Consider the following 19744-nt stretch of genomic DNA (forward strand, 5'->3'; position numbering starts at 1 on the left):
ATTCATCATTTAATATATAGTTTTGTGAGCATGACTTCTATGTCTTCATATAAGTCTTTGTTAAAAATATGAACAGATGGATCCTGGAACAGGTGGAAAGGTCACCAAAGTCAGCCTCCCTCTTCTAGGTTAAAGCCAAGCTTCTTCAGGCCTGATGGCCCAACTGTCATTGTTCCATTAACTGAATTTTCATGTATCAATGGTTCTCAAAGGTTTCCTGGAGGAGGCTGTATAAGAATCACTCTCAGAGAGCCTGCCTCACAGAGATTCTGACTCAAGAGGTCTGAGAATAGACCCTCATATCTTTCTTTTTTAAAGGTCTCCAGGTGATCTGGTCTTCAGCCAGACTCAGGAACTCCAACTTTCTCATTCATAATTTCCTAAGGTTTGAAAAGTACATTGAATGCATTTTAGAGGTAAGTTTCTAGGTGTGAGATAAGGAAGAGAATTTTATAATTAACCCCTGCCCCTCATCTCTCCTGATACACTGCTACTTGCAGGTAAATAATGTAACAAGTTGACAAGCAGCAGACCTGTGGATCTGGCTGTGCTGACTGCTGTGGCCAACACAACAAACCTGCCCTCCTTCTCAGAAGTCCTGTCTCCTTAGTTCTTGAACACTAGCTGCTTACAGGCCCTCTCTATGCTTCCCCATCCTGCCTTCCATCTACTTTTAACTCTGAGGTCATGCTCATCTTTAATCAAATCCACATAATGCCTGTGACCAGGGCATGGTTCCTCCCCTCCAGTGCCAGTTGCTAAGGATTTTCTATATTTGATGCCTCATCTCCCACTCATTCCTCAACCCACTGCCATCTGGCTTCCATCACCACCACTTAACAGACAAGGCTCTGGCCAAGGTTACCCTGGCTCCTGATGGCTAACCCATGGGGTTTTTTTTTGTTTGTTTGTTTCAATCCTTTTCCCAGAAGCATCTGACCACCCTTCTCCCTTTCCGTGGCTTTTGTGGGGTCATTTGCTGTTCTGCTTGACTTGCACCAACTTCTTTTTGGGGAAATGCTTCTTAAGAAGCTGCCTTCCCTCATGCTTTGGCCATGTGGTTTGGAGGCTGCCCACCCTATCCAGGAGCTCCATCTCTCGCTCTAGGGATTAGTTCAGGGATTGGGTTTATGGCCATATGGAACCAGTGAGACTCAAATCTGAGGCTTTTGCTGAAACTGTTGGGGAAAAGATTTCTTCTTTCCACTGGGGTTGCTGAGCTGCAGAACGTGAGTCTGTAACTCAAGATGGTCAACTGCACACACCACAAGGGGCAACTGCCTGAGAAAGAGCCAATATAGACAAAGCAGAGGGATGATAGTGAATCCTGATGGCATCACTTGGAGTCCTGGGTGTGCCTGAAGCTGGCACATCCTGGTCTGATCAGTCTTACGAAATTTTTTTCTCTCTTTTACTTCAGTCATCTCCAGTTAGATTTCGGTCATTTGTAACCCCCAAAATCCAATGGTAACTCTAGCTACCATTCTCCCTTGGCATTATTCCACTGCTCTGATGACTTTCCCCCTATGGTTTCCACAAGTTCCTTCTCCTCTCACTTTCAAATGCTAGTGTTCCTTACAATCCTAGACACTGGCTCCCAAATACTGATGCTCCCAAATCCATAATAGCCTAGATATTCCACTGAGCTCGGAATGCCCCTATCAGCCCTCACAGACATCTTCCCTTAGTGTCCACTCAAATACAACAGGCTTGAATGTAAATGGATAATTATGCCCATCCTTCCTCTTCTTGTGTCCCAATCTCAGTGAATGGCTCAACCACCACTAGCTATCCCAGAAACCTGGGCTTAATTGCTGACACTCCCCCACCCTTACTCCCTTTTCCTTTTTGGGCAACTATTTTTGGAACATTCCTCAGTGTCCAGCTTTAGGTTACATTCTCAAGGAGGTCTTTTCCAGCCCCTAAGCCTGCATGTTATGTCCTACATGTGACCTGGACAGACTGTGTTTCTTGTATCTTGGCCTTTGTCACCAAGAGCAACAATGGCCTGTTGATTCTTTTTCACATTATCCATGAGCGTGAGTTCTATGATAGCTGTGCCAACCCCTAAAATCAATATTATCTGAAAAAAATGAATATCAGGACCTGTAGGTGTGATCTTATATTGTATGCTGCAAATATAGTCTATTATTTTATAAAAATTAAATATCTCAACATTCTAGAGAGATCTGTAGAGGGCATGGTATTTGGCACAGAAGACTATAATTTTCATCTGGATAAGAGCAAGAACAACCAAATCAGGCACTTAGTGTTTCTTTAATGGAATTTTTGTTTGTTTTTAATAAATGGATGCCACCAGCCTGCCTCCTAATGAATGCCTTCACTTTCCTTCTCTTTACTCAGTCTAGAGGCTTGTCAAAGGAATAAATTAGGGCTTCTTTCCTACACTGAATCCATTTCCCCTCTTTTTGGGGAAAATTAAGACATTTTTCTGCTTTTAATTTTCTGATACTTTGCATATTCTTCATCATCTCTTCAAAATCACCAAATTCTTTGAGCATAATTGCAAATTCTTTCTTTTTTGTGCATATTTTTTTATTTATATATGACAGTGGAATGCATTGCAATTCTTATTACACATACAGAGCACAATTTTTCATATCTCCAGTTGTATACAAAGTATATTCACACCAATTCGTGTCTTCATACCTGTACTTTGGATAATGATCATCACGCTCCACCATCATTAATAACTCCATGCCCCCTCCCTTCCCTCCAACCCCTCTGCCCTATCTAGAGTTTGTCTATTCCTCCCATACTCCCTCTCTGTATTCTACTATGAATCAGCCTCCTTATATCAAAGAAAACATTCGGCATTTTTTTGGGGGGGATTAGCTACTTCACTTAGCATTGTCTTCTCCAACTCCATCCATTTACCTGCAAATGCCATGATTTTATTCTCTTTTATTGCTGAGAAACATTCCATTGTGTATATATGCCACATTTTTTTATCCATTTATCTATTGAAGGGCATCCAGGTTGGTTCCACATTTAGCTATTGTGAATTGTGCTGCTATAAACATTAATGTGGCTGTGTCCCTATAGTATGCTGTTTTTTAAGTCCTTTGGGTATAGACCAAGGAGAGGGATAGCTGGGTCAAATGAGGGTTCCATTCCCAATTTTCCAAGAAATCTCCATACTGCTTTCCATATTGGTTGCACCAATTTGCAATCCCACCAGCAGTGTATGAGTGTACCTTTTCCCCCACATCCTGGCCAACACTTATTGTTGTTTGTCTTCATAATAGCTGCCATTCTGATTGGAGTGAGATGAAATCTTAGAGTGGTTTTGATTTGCATTTCTCCAATTGCTAGGGATAATGAACATTTTTTCATATATTTGTTGATTGATTGTATAACATCTTCTGAGAAGTGTCTTTCCAGATCTTTGCTGAACTTTTGCAGGACCTGGGCTCTGGGGATGGGGACATCAGATTGTTCTTCCTAAGTTTTTTTTTGGGGGGTGGGGGATGGGGGTAAATTGAACCCAGGACCTCCTATATAGCAGGCAGGCATTAAATCCTCAGCCCTTTTTATTTTGAGATAAGGTTTGGCTAAATAGTCCAGGCAGACCTCAAATTTGGATCCTCCTGCCTTAGCTTCCCCAGTAGCTGGGATTATAGGTACGTACTAGAGCACCCAGATCTCCTTTGGGTTTTAATCCCTTCTCAAACAGGGTGGGGTTATAATAATAATAATAGAATATTTTCTTTCAGAGAAAAGAAGGAAGCAAAATAATAGCAGAGTAGTTCTTCTTTCTATTAATGTTGCAGCAACAGCCCCAAGCAGTGGGCCTATCACTTCCTGATTCTTTGTTTTGTTCTAATCATACCTAAAAATTCTCCTTTATTATCCCAAGCCCACTCCAGTTTTTGACCCTTTGTACTATCCATAAAACTTGTTTCTACGTTGCATGTGAGCCCCTGTCCTTTTCCCCTATTAAACACTATATTTAAGTGATAATATTTAAAGTTTTAAAACACAACTATATTATCAAGCATTTGTATAAGAAAATATTGATCATAGCTTGAGATTACTAACCTGAGTGCTATGAATAATGAACAGGTTTGTACACTGACCAGCATACACAGGGGGAAAAACACAGAGGGATTCATGGTGGCTACTTGTTCTCCCTCTCTCATGTTTACTATAGTTGTTTTTGCCCTTGTGTTCCTTTAGCTTATTTCTACTTTGTTTTCTTTTTAGCATCCATTTTTCTTTTTAAATTATTGCACTGGGACTAATTACAGAATTATGGAAATTTAAAAAATCAGAGGCCATTTGGTGTTGGAAGAGTGAATTGTTTCTTTCTTTTTTAATTTTATAGAAATACAATTCATATACCAAAAAATGCACCCTTAAAATGCTATAGTCTTGGGCTGGGTATATAGCTCAGAGACAGAGCACTTGCCTAGCATGGATGAGGTCCTGGGTTCCATCCCCAGCACCATAAAACAAAACAAAACAAAACCCCCTCAAGTTGTACAACTAACACATTATCCAATTTCAGAACATTTTCATCACTTTAAGAAGAAGCCCAGTAATAGTCTTCCTTCATTCCTTTTGTAAGCTGGATATTCAATTGTCCCAGCACCACTTGTTGAAAAGACTATTCCTTCCCCTACTGAATTGTCAAATTGTTTTTGACAAGTTTCCCCTTGTCAAAAACCAACTGACCATAAACGTGAAGGTTTGGTCTTGGACACTCAATTGCATACCATTGGTCTAGCTGTCTACCCTTCTGCCAGTGTTGAATGTATTGTTTGCATGGCTATACAGTAAATTTTGAATCAGAAAGTATGAGTTCTCTAAACTTTGTTTTTTCAAGACTGTTTTACAGTTTTGGCTATCCTGGGTACATAAGAATTATAGAATCAGCCTGACAATTTCTGATCAAAAAACAATAACAAAAAAAGTGAATTACATTCTTAATAGAAAATGTGTTGAGACTATGAATAAATTTTGGGGAGTATTGCCATCTTAACAACATGTCTTCTAATCCAATGATACAGGATGTTTTTCCATTTATTTAGGTCTTCCTTAATCTCTTCCAATAACATTACATAGTTTTCAACGTAGAAGTCTTGGTTGCTACTGTAAATGGAATTGCTTTCATTTTCCTTTGGGATTATCACCCCTGAGGTACTTCTTCAGTCCCCCATCTGAATCAAATTCATGTATCCTGTGGCCTCACCATGCTTCCTGTCCACACTGATTTTCTGAACCTCTCAGGTCCACCTTACATCCATTGCCTAAGGACAAAGCCACTTAACTCAGGGAAGGTTTCAAGCACACTGGCTTCTTTTCAGGTGATTCTTCCCTCATCTATGGCCTGCATAGGGCTCCAGTACCTACTGAGAAGTAGTCAATTTTTTTTAATATTTATTTTTCAGTTATCGGCGGACACAACATCTTTGTTTGTATGTGGTGTTGAGGATCGAACCCAGGCCGCACGCATGCCAGGCGAGCACGCTACCGCTTGAGCCACATCCCCAGCCCCAGAAGTAGTCAATTTGGATGTGGTTGCTAGGAGTTGAATCTCAGAACCCTTCTTAAAACTATACTTAGCTATTCCACAAAGTTTCCCCTAGATAATGAAACTCTTATAAGAATATAATGAAATAGTAATTTTGGGGGAAAAACTGATCCTTGTTCCCATGAATTGAGTTGTGTTCCCCTACATCAGGTCTGCTTATTAATCAGGCTGTGGGAGTGGAGAGAGGGCTGCATTGCTTCCAGGTTGGGACTCTCTAATTACACACAAGCACAACAGCAGACAAACAGGAAGAAGTGCCTGGGGTGCTGTGGACATGCCACTACTAAATTATATCAGTGTTATGCTCTTATTCAATGTATGCTCAAAAAAAAAATCCTCCTCCCACTCTTGTACAACTTGGTTGTAATACTTTATTATCCCAGCACTTTATAAACTGGTATTACTAAGACCTCAAATGTACCATCTGTTTGTCATCTTTGGAAGAGCCAGTTACTGTAATATATTAATAGTTCATTTCTGAGTATCTGGGATAACATATTTGATAATATGTTCACTTTACTAATAAACACCAAATAAAATAATTTTAACCTTATTTTCTTCAGTCTTCCTTCATAGTCAATTTACTGTCTAAAATTAAATTCCAGTACACTGTGTACTTGATTTGTGAGTTCATTCACAATGTATTTGCAGGCCTAGATTTAACATATTTCCTATAGTGACAACTACTTTATTTGTAGAAACTATGTAGGTCACTGGAGTGGAGAAAAAGAGGTCACTACTTAACAGAAATGGCATGTGTCCAAATATAGATGCAATTTTCTAAACACCTGTTGATCATCAAATGATGAAGAGACTGTTAAAATTTCCAAAACCCTGGACGCAAAGCTTAAATGATCAGTCACTTTATTTCAATTGATATGGAGTTTGACCCAGAAAAACAAGTCTTACCAAAAAAAAAAAAAAAAGAAGAAGAAGAAGCTTTAATAAGCTGGCTGCTTTAGAAATAAAATGATTTTAAAAGCAATCAGCTTCAATGTAAATTATTTCTCATCAAGTTACTCAGAGGAAGCTATAAGATTTGAACCACAGGGCAAGCACAGCAATAGCTTCCGGAGACACAGTAAGCAGAACAAATATTTTCAGTTGTCAAGGGTGAGCGGGAAGGGAATGATCCACCTAAGAAATGGAAACTAACAAATAGTAACTTGACACTCCCCCTTAGTTACACAGACTGGTGAGGCTGCTACACACAGCTAACTTCCTACCGTCGGGTAAAGAGGCTGTGCAAAAGCTGAACGAAGGCTGGACTCCGCGAGGGTGGAACATATAAGGGCTTCAGGGGACCGGGGCTTGGGCAATACCCTCTAATGTTGTGTTCATTCATTCATTAAAGCTATGAGCCAGTCCCGTGCTAGGAACTTACCCGTCCAAATCTGACTCCATGGCCCATTCTGAATCCCACACCTCTGTCCCCATTTCCAGCCCTAGGCATCACTCCCTTATCAAGAAGATGCTTATTATATCGTCGCAATCCTTCCCTTTCCTGGGCCCCCAGGCAAGGGTGACAGAATTCAGCCAGCCAGAGGAACGCCTTTTCAACAGCAAGGAAGATGGACTCGAGCACGCAGGAGATGGGTTCCAGGGCCCCAGGCCGTGTGAGGAGAGCAAGCTCGGACTTTAGGAGACCTCGCCCGGAGATGGAGCTGAGAGCACCGTGCTCCGAGGGGTACTGAGGTCAGATCGATACCGAAGGGGGAAGAAGTGGCGAGGGAGGAAGAGGCACCACAGGTTGCGGGAGGGCGATGGGAAGCTGGTGACCACAGGCGCACGTGGGGAGGACCCGCCCAGGTGGTGGGGGAAGGGGCTCTGGCAGGGGCGAGGAGGATTACCTGATGAAGGTGGTCTTGCCAGTGCTGTACTGGCCCACCAGCAGGATCATGGGCTTGTTTTCGAAATCTGCGTCCTCCAGCGCAGGCGAGTGGAACTCGTGGAAACGGTACGCCTCCTCCAGGGGCAACACCTTGCGCAGGTAGAGCGAGCGCAGGCCTCCGGTCACTGTCTGCACAGCGTCCGTGCCGCCCGAGCGCTCGCGCCCACTGGCTTGCCGCCCCATCCAGCTGAACATCCTGTAGCTCGTTAACGTTCCACGCTCACAACCAGCTTGGGGTTAGACCCTCGGTTCGCACTGAGCCGCCACAGCCGCACTCGCCGCAGCCCCGGCCTGGCCCCGCCTAGCCCCGCTACAGCCAATCTCCGGGCGATACGTCACGGGCGTACGTTCATTATTCAGAAGAACTCTCTCAGGTCCTTCCTCATTGGGTCTCTGCCAGCGAGGGTGGAGGCATTAGCCAATGGGGAGGAGGCTCTTAATGAATTATTGATAACCAAGTCCTTCTTGAGGGCTGGGCGGGGAGAGGATGCAGCCTGGGCTGAGACGCGTCATCCGAAGGGCCTACTCTGTCACCGGGGCCCCACCTCTGGCCAGGTGGCGTAGGCTTCCGGGCAAATCTGAACTGGCAAGGACTAGCCTCTGGAGACAGCTCTGTCTCCTAAGACGTTACTTTTCCAAGCCTTTGGATGTTGATACTGAGGACGAAAAATTCAGAAAGCTGATGAGCAGGGTTTTTACTTGCCGCCGGCAGGTTACTCTAACCCTGTTTTACTGGTGAAGATAATTGACATAATTGACAAAAATTGAAGGAGGGAAAGTGGACTGATTCAATCTATTTGGGTAGATATTTCTTCTACTTCGCCACTCTGCCTCCGTTAATTGTTAATTGTCAATCGATGGCCATTTTCCTTTAGTTTTCTATAAAACAGAAGATTCAGTAAATTTTTTTTTTTGTAAAATCGAAGGTTCAGACATCACCCTCATTATTACAGTATCCTCATTATTACAATCTAATTTCAACATACTGACATACAAGACACTTTTGTCCCTTCCTAGCTGTCTCTTTTCTAGATTAAAAGGACACTTACCTAAATAGGGATTGAGAAAAATAATCAGTATCACCTTTAATATCCTAGGTTATGGTTTAAGAATATTTCTCAGTTGTTTTAGATGATTTCTTAAGTGTAATCAACAGGGTCATCTATATAAGAATAACCCGAGATGCTTGTTAAAATGCAGATTCACAGTCCACAGTCCAGACCTACTGAGTTAAAATATTGAGGAGAGAGGGAGTTCAACAAGTGCCCAGACTATTCTGATATACTCTAAATTTGGGAAAATATGATGTTCTGCATTACTTATCCCCCACTCCCATGGTGAGGATCAACCCAGGACCTTAGGCATGCTAGGCAAGCACTCTACCACTGAGCTACACTCTCAGCTCCTATATTACTTTTTTTTTTTTTTAGTTATAGGTGGACACGATGTCTTTATTTTTTGCTTTATGTGGTGCTGAGGATCAAACCCAGTGCCTCACACATGCTAGGCGAGCACTCTACCTCTGAGCCATAACCCCAGCCCCCTACATTACTTCTTGAACTTGATAGAAATTCAGATTCAGTAGGTATGGGGTAGGGCCTAAGACTGCATCTCTAACAAGCTCCCAGATTTTGCCAGTGCTGCACATAAACATTTATAATAGCTTTATTAATAATTGCCAAAATTTGGAAGCAACAAGATATACTTCAATAGGAGTATGGATAAATAAATTGTTATATATCTAGACAGAAAACTATTAGGGATATTAAGAAAATTTAGCAAGATTTCTGGATTCAAGATACACATACAGCGGGGCACAATGCTGCATGTCTGTAATCCCAATGGTTTGGGAGGCTGAGGCAGGAGGATCTCGAGTTCCAAGCCAGCCTCAACAACTTAGCAGGGCCCTAAGTAACTCAACACGACCCTGTCTCTAAATAAAATATAGAAAAGAGCTGGAGATCTGGCTCAGTGGTTAAGTGTCCCTGGGTTCAAGTCCCAGTATAAAAAAAAAAGTACAAAACCCATCTATATTTTTATATATTAGAAACAATTGGACACTGAAATGAAAAATTAATATCACTTGCCAAAACAACAAAACTGTGAAATACTTAGTAATAAGCCTAATAAAAACAGGTATACCTATGTATAGAGAACCACAAAACATTCTTAAGAGAAATAAAAAGGCCTAAATACATGGTATTGAAGATTCAATATTGTTAAGATGTTAGTTTTAACCAAATTGATGTATAGATTCAGTGCAATAAAAATCCTAGCAATTTTTAATTTAGTAGAAATTGACAAAATGATTTTAAATTTCATATGTAGATGCTAAGGACTTACAACATCCAAAACAATTTTGAAAATAAAAAAATAACATAATTGAAGGGCTTATACTATCTCAAGACTAATCAAGATACAGAAATCAAGATAATGCAGTAACTGATAGAAAGATATTCTAATATGTCATGCATCACTAATGATGTTTTGGTCAACAACAGGCCACGTATCACAACAGTGCTCTCATAAGATTATATCATATAGTGACAGCATAGCCATCTTAGTTTGAATTGAAGAGCTCAGGGTATATCTCAGTGGTAGAGCATATGCTTAGCATTTAAGAGCCTGTATTCCATTCCCAACACCAAAACAAAACAAAAATATCACTAGAACAATAGGATATCTGTATACAAAAATTCAAGTTTTTATCCATACCTCACACTATGTGCAAAAATTAACTCAAAATGAACACTAGGCTTAAATGTAAAGTTTAAAATCATAAAAAATTTTTGAAGAAGACATAGGAGAAAATTTGTGTGACTTTGAGTTAAGGAAGGACTTTTTAGGGGACTGGGGATGTAGTTCAGTTGGTACAGCACTTGCCTCATATGCTCAAAACCCTGGATTCAGTCCCCAGCAACACACATGCATGCACGCACACACATAAATTTCTAGATAACACTGAAAGCATAATTCATACAAAGAAAAAATTTGATAAATTGTACTTCATCAAAATTAATTCTGACCTTTGAAAGGACTATTAAGATAATGGAAAGACAAGGTGAAGACTTATAGAATATATTTATAAATCACATATCTGATTAATAATTTGTACCCAGAATATATAAAGACATTTTAAAATTTAATAAGAAAGCAAACAATCCATTTTTTTTAAATGGGAAAAAGATTTCAAGAGATATTTCACAAAAGAAGATATATAGTGGGCAAAGAAGCTCATGAAAAAATGTTTAACATCACTAGTCATTGGGAAAATGCAAAGTGTGTGTGTGTGTGTGTGTGTGTGTATTTTGAAAAGGAAGGAAATGGTACAATAGTTTGGCAGTTTCTTAAAAAGTTAAACACACACATACCACTTGACCCAGCAGGACAGAGCTAAAGAAGGATCTCAAAGGACATGAGAAAGCTTTTCTGGTGAAGGTTTTATTCATTACCTTGATTATGGTGATGATTTCACAGTTGTATACATATGTCAAAATTCACCAGATTATGTACTTTAGGTATATGAAGTTGATTATATATCAATTAGACCTTTATTAGTTGTTAAAAATACTTATAATTTTGACTTGGAAATTTACCCTGAAGAAATTTATCTTGAGAAATAGGAAATGTAAAGCTTTATCCAAGAGGCTGTTTATCAGCATATCATTTATAATAACAAAAAGCTGTAACTAGTTGTCTTCCATGAAGGATTAGTTAAGCAAATAAAGAAATCCTATTCAGTCATTGAAAATTGTGTCATATGTCATATGAGAAGATTATTAATGATCTGCAAAAATGTTTGGAGTATATTTTGAAGTAAAGAAAGGCTAGCTTACAATGTATATGCAAATGCAATGGAAAACAGTATGGTGGTGCCTCAAAAAATTCAAATAAAATTATCATATGATCAAGCAATTCCACTTCTAGATGTATATCCCAAAGAGTGGAAAGCAGGGTCTCAAGGAGGTGTTTGTGCCCTCCCGTTTACAGCAGCATTATTCGCGATAGCCAAAAGTCAGAAACAACCCAAATGTCCATCAAATGATGAATGGCTAAACAAAATGTTACATATATGTTATATTTATAAAAAGTATACATTTATCAGCTGAGGTTTATCTATATCTCTATATGACTGATATATGTATCAGTTGTAGAAATAACTGATATATATGTAAAAGCTTTGAAAAGGGAGGAAATTTTTACACATGCCACAACATGGGTGAAAATTTAGGACCTTACAGTAAGTGAAATAAACTAGGTTTTAAAAGACAAATATGGAGTTGAGGATGTAGCTCAGTGACTGAGCATGTACTTAGTGTGTTCAAAGACCTGGGTAATCCCCAGCATCAAATGGAAAAGAAATACAAAAGATGAATATTGTGTGATTCCATTCACATAAGATTTCTAAAGTTGTCAAATTCATAGAAACAGTAGAGTAACGGCTATTAGGGGTTGGAAGGAGGAGAAATGGGGAGTTATTTAATGGGTATAGAGTTTCAGTTTTGCAAATCGTAAAAGTTATGGAGGTCTGCTGCATTACTGAACTGTGCGCTTAAAAATGGTTGCAATCGTAAATTTTGTGTTTTTTTTTTTTTTTTTTTTTTAACCCTGAGTGCCATTTGAGAAGGCTGACCGTGCTGGGGATGCCACATGAAGGTGCTCTCATTGACAGTCCTAGCTGAACCCATCCTTCATCCATCCTGAATTTCCCAGCCCAAGCCCCAGCATAGGAGCAAGGGAGTCATCCTGGAAGTGAATCTGTTAGCCCCAGTTTCTCCACACCCAGCCACCAAGTCATTCCAGAAGAGGCCCCAAACATGGAGCGGAGACCAGAAAGTAACCTTTCCAGATTCCTAAACCACAGAAATCTGTGAGCATAATAAAAAAGCAATTAGTTTATGCCCTTTTGATTTGAGGGGGTTTGTTGCTTAGGAATAGATAGCAGGAGCCACTGGTAATTCTTATCATCTTCAGATAAAAGTTTAGTTCTTTTTCACATAAAAAAATCCAGAAATAAGCAGTCCATGTCTGATTTGGTGATGTCATAGTCTGCAAAAACCAAGACCTCTTTATCCTCTCTGTTGCCTGGAATGCAAACCTAATGGGTGGAGCTCCAGCTGTGATGTTTGACAATCTTGGCAATCTTGAGGATGGCAAAAGAGAACTTAATGAAGCCTGGGTCTCTGATATGAAATAGAGAAATAAATGTTTATTTTGCTTAAGCCACTGGAATTTTAGATCTTCAGGTTATATAGTGAAACTAATGTTAATGGGTACAGAATACACACACACACATACACACACACACATAGGGGAATGCACAGGAAGACTGAAATGTGTGTGTGTGTGTGTGTGTGTTTAGAATAACAAAGATTGGCTTGGCTGGGCTAGAAGATTGAAAGTTTTCAAAATAGTAATTGAAGTCCTGGGTATAGCTGAGAATGCTACGGAGAATATAGAGTGAGAAGTTGGGAGAGCTAAGAAACCTGTGGAATATCAGCAGTTAAAGAGAAGTAGGGGAGGAGCAGCAGGAGGAAGGGCTCCTACCTTGCAGTGGGCAGAAATCCAGGACTGAAGTTGGCAGGTGTACAAGTAACCTGGCCCTTCCTTGTGGAGGTGGTTGGGGTGAGAGCCCTGCTGTGTGCCCTTTTGTACATAACTCACATGCAGGCCTCCCACACAGGACCAGAAGGACACTCCTTGAAGTTTCAAGTCACTTTTGACTCCTTTTTATTGTCCCAGTACCTCCAACAGTAACTGTCAGGCAATACTTGTCTGCAAGCTAAACGGAATGGAACAGCCATTGCCATTGGCAAGGAAGTCATGGGAAGGGAGGGTCTCAGGGAGGAGGGAGTGGTCTGCAGTGCCAAGTGCTGAAAACAATTGAGTAAGATAAGACCTTCGAAGGGCCGGTGGCATTTGGCTCCCTGGAGGACATTGGTGACCTTAGGGAGAAGTGTTTTCCTGGGGACGTAGAGGCAAAAAACATACTGAATGGGCCTCAGCCAGGAAGGAGATGGGGAGACAGGATGGGTTGGAGGGATTGTTTTTATATTTTCTAGTTAATTGTGCTTCTAGGCAGAGTGCTGGGGACCTGAGAGAAAGCCTCCCGGACCTCTGCAGGTCATTATGCTTTCTCCTATCAGAGTTGATGACAAATCCGTCATTTTATTATCTAAGTCATTGTTTAATTTCTCATGTATTAAAATCTCTCCATGTCTCCCCTCTGCCCCAACTAAAACCCAAGTTCCAGAACAGAGACTGTTTATAGGCTGCTGGCACAAAGTAGGTGCTCTGTTGTTGCCAACTGCCTTTTCTTCCCCTCAATCAATTTCCTGAAAAACATCTGGGCTTGAAGCAGCTGACTTCATGTAAACAGAGGAGACCTCACCACAAGAAGTGGGACCCAGGGGTAGGAAATAAAGCCATCTGAGTTGGCATGGGGTGGAGACGGCCTGGTCCTGCCTCCAGCAGTGGTGAGGAGGGGTCCTGGAGGGAGAAAAACATTATGGGAGCCAGACCCAGGATGAGGGCAGGAGCTAATCCCGTTTTGCATCCTCAGATAATGAACGCAGATGAACTGACAACCTTTAGCGACATGGCCATTTATTCTGTGTTCAAATAATACAATGATTTTATTAACTTCATTTGAATGTTCTGATGAATTCAATGCATGGCTAACTTCACCTTACAACAACCAAGTCCGTAGCTTGGTATGTTCTGATTGCTGGGGAGCCTGTTCCCTATAGCTGCCTGCGGTGGAGGAAAGGGCAACATTTCAGGTTAGCCTCACCTGGGTGGGGACCAGTTTTGCAGGTCTAGAAGCCCTGTTTATCAGTGGCTCAAGAGAGTCAATGGATTCATGCTTTCCAAGGTTATGGGAGAAAGTGGCATAAATCCATGCTCCAAATTTTAACACACAAAGAATCATCTGGGCAGGGTGGGGATGGGGCTGAGTCTCCTTGCAATGCAGTTTCCATTCTTCATGGTTGGGTGGGACCTGTGAATCTGCATTTCTAACCAACACCACAACACACTGAGTATGAGGAAGTAAATGGGAGCCCATTTTTTTCTAAATTTTGGGTACCTGTCACCACTTTCCCAACAACCAGAGGACTGTTTAAGGAGCATGGATGTCCAGAAAGAGAGTGGTGCCTTCCAAGCTTGCTGGGCTTCACTTGGACCACATGTCTTTAGGCCTTTTGGCTTCACCTTCTATCTGGTGAAGGCATCCTAGTGGCTCAGCTTGCACCTTTCTTCAGTGAAGTCCCCAGCCTGCAGAGGTTATTTTTTTGATTATGTTGATTGAGCTTCTCTGTGTCCTAGGGCTTTCTCAGCAACTTGGTGAGAAGCCATCTCTCAGGATGAGTTCTCTCTCCTCACCTTTCTGAGCTCATCCTTGATAGTTTGGTTCTGAGTCAATCGCCAAAAACTAGGATGTCCTGATTGGGGTGTTTACATGATAAATAAGAGGAATCACACTTAGAAAGAAATAATCTCTTCTGGAAGCCAGAGTGATACGGTGGTAAGAGCTGAGAGGTGCTGCTGGGGCAAGTTCAACAGTGAGCATCAGCCATGCTGGCCAGCATGGCCCACCTGGAGCGATTTACCTGTGGCCTGCCCAGACCTCCCTGAATTGCATCCCAGATCCTTGTCTGTGAGCCTGAGCCGCAGAATTGGCTTTGCTTGGCATTTCATGGAGGTGGATACTTTGCCTGGTGTGGATCATGTGTATCACCAGCCCAGGGTGGCTGGACAGGTTACACTAACGTGGGTCACCTCTTTGGCTTTATGGTGGTAGTCTGTCTATGACTCTATCTCTCTAGCTCTCCATCTAGAGACACCTGGCCTAGCTTCTAGCTTCAGGCTTCCTACTAATACCTTGATTCATAAAAGTAAAAAAAATCACAAAATGTTATTGATTATAAAAATAATAAGAATGCAATTATTATCTTAAATTTTAAAAACTATTTTTCCAGAGAAACCCAGAGTACTTTTCAGTCTTCCTGTGCATTCCCCTAGGCCTGCCATGGGAGGAGGAAGAGGAGTTAGAGAGGGTAGGGCTGTTGGACAGCCTCCACTTCCTGTTCTGAGTCTGAAATTTCTTGGGAACCAGCCAGTTTCTGCTCTCCACACTCGAGGTATGCGTGGGAGCTTGTGGCCTTCCCTGCAGGAAAGTGGTAAAATAAATTCCTAGAAGTATAAAACCCCAATATGGCTCCTGGTTATGTTCCTTTGTTTCTCTCCCCTTTTTAAAATGTTACTTTTTTATAGGAAGCCCAGGCCAGCCTGCCTGCACCGCTGGCCAGAGAGCTGGGCTACCTGCATGGGCCACAGAGTCCGGGCCACTGACAGGAGAAGCAGACATAGGATGGACGGGCTGCCAGGGGCTTAGGAAGGACATTGGTTCTTGAAACGTTTCTTCCTTTCCACCGCCAGCCTCAGAGACTGAAGGAGCTTGTCTTTGTTATTCAGGATGTTGTACTCAGAGAGTTTCACCAGTTTGTCAAAGGCAGCCTCCGTATAGGTCAGTTCCTTGGTGGCATAGGGGGAGTGGGGGCCATAAATATCCACCTGGCCCAGCTCCATCTCCTCAGGGCTCCTCTCCACACCTGGGGGCAGCAGAGGAACTCACTGTAGACTCTTACTATGTCAGGTTGTAAGGATTTGTTTCCACCTCCTTCCCCCGGCCTACCCTGCATGCGCTAACAGACATATCTGCATGAAAACACGCACAGCACGCACACTCACATGCTCACCCGCACCCTCTAAGCTCCTCGGGGTCCATCTTAGGACTCTCCTGGCACCAAACAGTGCCAGGCACATAGTTGGATGTCAATGAGTGTTGAAGGACTAAAAGAGTTGGAGATGACATTGCCAGCTGTCCAAGTGCGGGGTGGGACAGGAGGGGCTGTTTTCTTCCTTGCCAAAGCTAAGGTTGGCTCAGCCAGCCTGACGGGTTAGTGCTATCAGGACACTTCCACAGTCTAAAGACAAGAGCCAGCAGGTGCTGGGGACAGAGTCAGACAGAGGCAGCTCACCCGGTGCCTTGTACTTCTGGAAGGTGTCATTGATGAGTGGGAAGAAAGCCACGATGGGGGCATCGGGGTCCTGGGGATGTTCCATCAGGTAGCACTCCTTGAGACTGCCGTCCTCATCCTGGAGCTCATAGCCGGGGAAGGGGATGTTCTGCGTGGTGCAGTACTCGCAGGTTTGTTTCAGGGGCTAGAATATCACCAGAGGATGTATTTGAGATTGGAGGGCTGGGGATGGACAAGACACACAGAATCCATGGATCCAGCTTCCTGATATCTCTAGCTAACAATTCCAGTCCCCAACTGACTGCCCAGTTTGGATACATTTAGAAAAAAGCGGGTCAGGACAAAAAACCTGAGGCAGTAGGTTGGTACACCTGCAGCTTTGAGCTCCTTCCCCAGGAAGGATGTTGATGATGTTTCACCCAACACAGACCCGGGCAGGCTGTGGGTGTGACAGTGACTGGAGCTGGCCATGTACAGGTGTGGCAGGCCAGGCTCCTGTGGATATGCATGGATTTTGGAACTGACAAGTATCACAGGGCTGGACTTTGAAATGTGCCTTTAAAAATGTGTTGTGGGCTGGGGCTGTAACTCAGTGGTAGAGCACTTGCCTAGCACGTGTGAGGCATGGGGTTCCATCCTCAGCATCACATGAAAATAAATCAATAAAATATTGTGTCCATCTACAACTAAAAATATTTTTAAAGAAATGTGATGCAACAGAAAGAGTACTGGACTTATTTCCACACCTGTTAAATAGCTCATTTTCTGTGTGACATTGAGCAAGTCACTTACCCTCCCTACGGCTCAGTTTTCTCATCTGTAACACTGGGATAATAGCTGCTGTGCTGTCTACCTCAAAGAGCTGTGTAAGGACCAGGTGTAAGGACACTGTCATTTATTTACAAAGTATGGAGACCTCTGAGGTGTGGCACTGTTTCCCAGGCCCCAGGGCTCAGGTGGAGCCCAGCTGGCTGCACTTGCCTTTGTCTGGGACCCTGCACAGTAGTTGAGGTGGATGATGAGGTCGGCTTTCCTCTCTGGCCTGAGAAGAGGCGGGTAGCTGGAGTTGACAAAGAAAGCGGTGTCTAGCAGGCACAAGTGTTTTGCAAACTCTGTCAGCTGGTTTGGGAAGTGGTCCAGCACCGTGTCTGAAAGCCAAGCCTTCTGGTTACCAATATGATTAGTGCCCTGGTGTCAGCCAAGGGTGGGACTTCTGGTGTGGACAGAGTACCCTGCCTGGAGCCTCCTTCCCCTCAGCCTGGGCCTCCAGCCTTCACCCTTTTGACCAGGTTGCCATTGAGTCCCATGGCTCCTCTGTTTAGGCTAATAAAATGGGGGTTTAGCAAATCTTGGTTATGCATAGAAAACCCACTATGATCCAGTCACAGCGGGTCTTAAGGGTCGCAGGGGCTTAAGAACATCCTATAAGTTAAGGCTAACCTTGGGCCCAGGCCTGCTGTCTCTTCTGCCCTAGACACTGAGAACAAGGACTAATAGGCCAGACTCAAGCAGCCATTGCACTCTGGTCAAATAAAATACCAAAGAAAGTAGAAAATCAACCTTGGAACCTTCTAGGGGAAGGAGGTGCTGAGTCAAAGGCACCAGAGCATAGGTTAAGGTCTTGCTCACCCCTTGGGGTTTCTGAGTTGGGCCGTTCTTGCCCAACTCCAATGGGGCACCACTCACCCCAGAGCACAACTGCAGAAAGTAAGGGCCCATGTTTCCCCGTCTGTACAATGGGTCCAATTTCTGCTGCTGGGATTGTTGAGCAGATTCTGTACAGTTTTACAGTCAATTAATTAAATACCACACCACCCCCTGCTGGCACACAAATACTCCATGCTGGGTGATACTGCCAATGGTGGACTTCCCATGGCAGGGTCACCTGGATTCTATCCGATGATGGTGGCCAGAGGAGTCTTATTCTTTCTCCATGGCAGCCTCAATATCCTCTTCTCCCTCCTCCCAACAAACCCAGCCCTGGAGAAGCACCCAGGCGGGGGTACCTTTCCACATGGAGAACTGACTGTTCTGGAGGTAGTCAGTGTGTAGCTGCAACCCAAACATGAAGTTGTGGAACTCAGACACGAAGGGCCGATGGGTAAGGATGTCTCGGAAAGTATTGGATAGCCAAGACCCAGGAATCGCTACTGTGGTCTCCAGGATGTCAGCATCACATTTGGGGATTTCAGGCAGGATCGGCTCATCTTCTGCAGGGGAGAGGGATGTAAGGCAGGTCACAAGAGTTTGGGTCCCAGGATTGCCCAGGTGAAGTGCCACCTGGGCCTGGGGTGAGTCACTATAAGTGACCTTCCTTGCCCAGCTCTCAAGACTCTGGCCCCACAACCAGAAGGACCCAGCTGAGTGGCATGGAACAGGGACAGGTAGTGGAGAGGGGAGGGTGGGCCTTCAATAAGGTGGTACCAGAGAGGACAGAGTCCAGAAGAGCGACCTTTAACTGTGCATAGATCCCTACTCTCATCAGCTGTCCTGGGCACTGGAGGTGTCCTCCTGGGCCTTGGTAGAGGTGCCACCTATAATCACCCTGCCTGGAGGGTGACATTCCAACTCAGCTACCTTCTCTGGGCCATAGATACAATGTGGGAACATGTGGCAAGCACAGGGTCCTCCATTCATGGTCCATATCCCACCCCCACACACCTAATCATAAGGGGAAGCCAGTGGGTCACCCACCAATGTCATGCACCTTCTTCCTCGTCCACCTGTGGAAAAACTCCTCCGAGGTGTGGGACAGATTCCAGGCATCGAGCAGGTTCAGGGAGAAGATGCTGCTCCACAAACCTAGGGAAGCAGAGCAGCCGTGAATAGCTCTCTCCAGGAGCCCTCATAGACCTGATGGTTCTGCCTTGGCCTTGATTCCTCCTCGGGCCAGACTGCTCAGTGGGTGGGACAGACTTTGATTTCCTTCTGCCCTGGTGACTGATGGTGCCAGCCCTCAGCTCTTTTCCCTCCCTTCAGTGTAGGTAGCATCTGGGAAGGTGTACAGGGCACATCCCCAGCAGGGGCTAGACAGTGACAAGTGCAGCTTCAAGTCCAGGTCCACCTCTTGGATCAGTTCACACAGCTAAAGCATTTAGGATATGATGAGCACTTGACATATGTAATGCTATTTCTTATTATTTAACAGATGTAATATTAATAAAACTTATTTTAAATTTCTCATATGTATTGATCCATTGGGATCTTCTACAAAGTAGGTTTTACTTTGAATTTTTATTTTTTATTTTTTAAGTA

At 43.3% G+C, this 19744-nt stretch overlaps 2 protein-coding genes across 3 annotated transcripts in view; both read right to left on the bottom strand.

The window, feature by feature from the left end:
* Ehd4 (EH domain containing 4) overlaps window positions 1-7724 on the bottom strand; it is an 86831-nt gene extending 79107 nt beyond the window's left edge. The window contains exon 1 of the mRNA XM_046461186.2: window positions 7408-7724. Coding sequence (XP_046317142.1) covers window positions 7408-7643 — 236 coding nt within the window. The 5' untranslated portion in view covers window positions 7644-7724. The remainder of the gene's footprint in view (window positions 1-7407) is intronic.
* A 6313-nt stretch (window positions 7725-14037) lies between these two features.
* Pla2g4e (phospholipase A2 group IVE) overlaps window positions 14038-19744 on the bottom strand; it is a 36095-nt gene continuing 30388 nt past the window's right edge. For both annotated transcript variants that reach the window (XM_058584710.1, XM_058584709.1), the window contains exons 16-20: window positions 19184-19291; window positions 18496-18699; window positions 17471-17637; window positions 16490-16673; window positions 14038-16060 (exon numbers count right to left, since the gene is read on the bottom strand). In XM_058584710.1, coding sequence (XP_058440693.1) covers window positions 15840-16060; window positions 16490-16673; window positions 17471-17637; window positions 18496-18699; window positions 19184-19291 — 884 coding nt within the window. In that variant the 3' untranslated portion in view covers window positions 14038-15839. The remainder of the gene's footprint in view (window positions 16061-16489; window positions 16674-17470; window positions 17638-18495; window positions 18700-19183; window positions 19292-19744) is intronic.

This window comes from Marmota monax, unplaced genomic scaffold, assembly GCF_021218885.2.
Source record: "Marmota monax isolate L192 unplaced genomic scaffold, Marmota_monax_Labrador192_F-V1.1 WCK01_AAM20220418_F8-fsc00001, whole genome shotgun sequence".
Taxonomy (NCBI): domain Eukaryota; kingdom Metazoa; phylum Chordata; class Mammalia; order Rodentia; family Sciuridae; genus Marmota; species Marmota monax.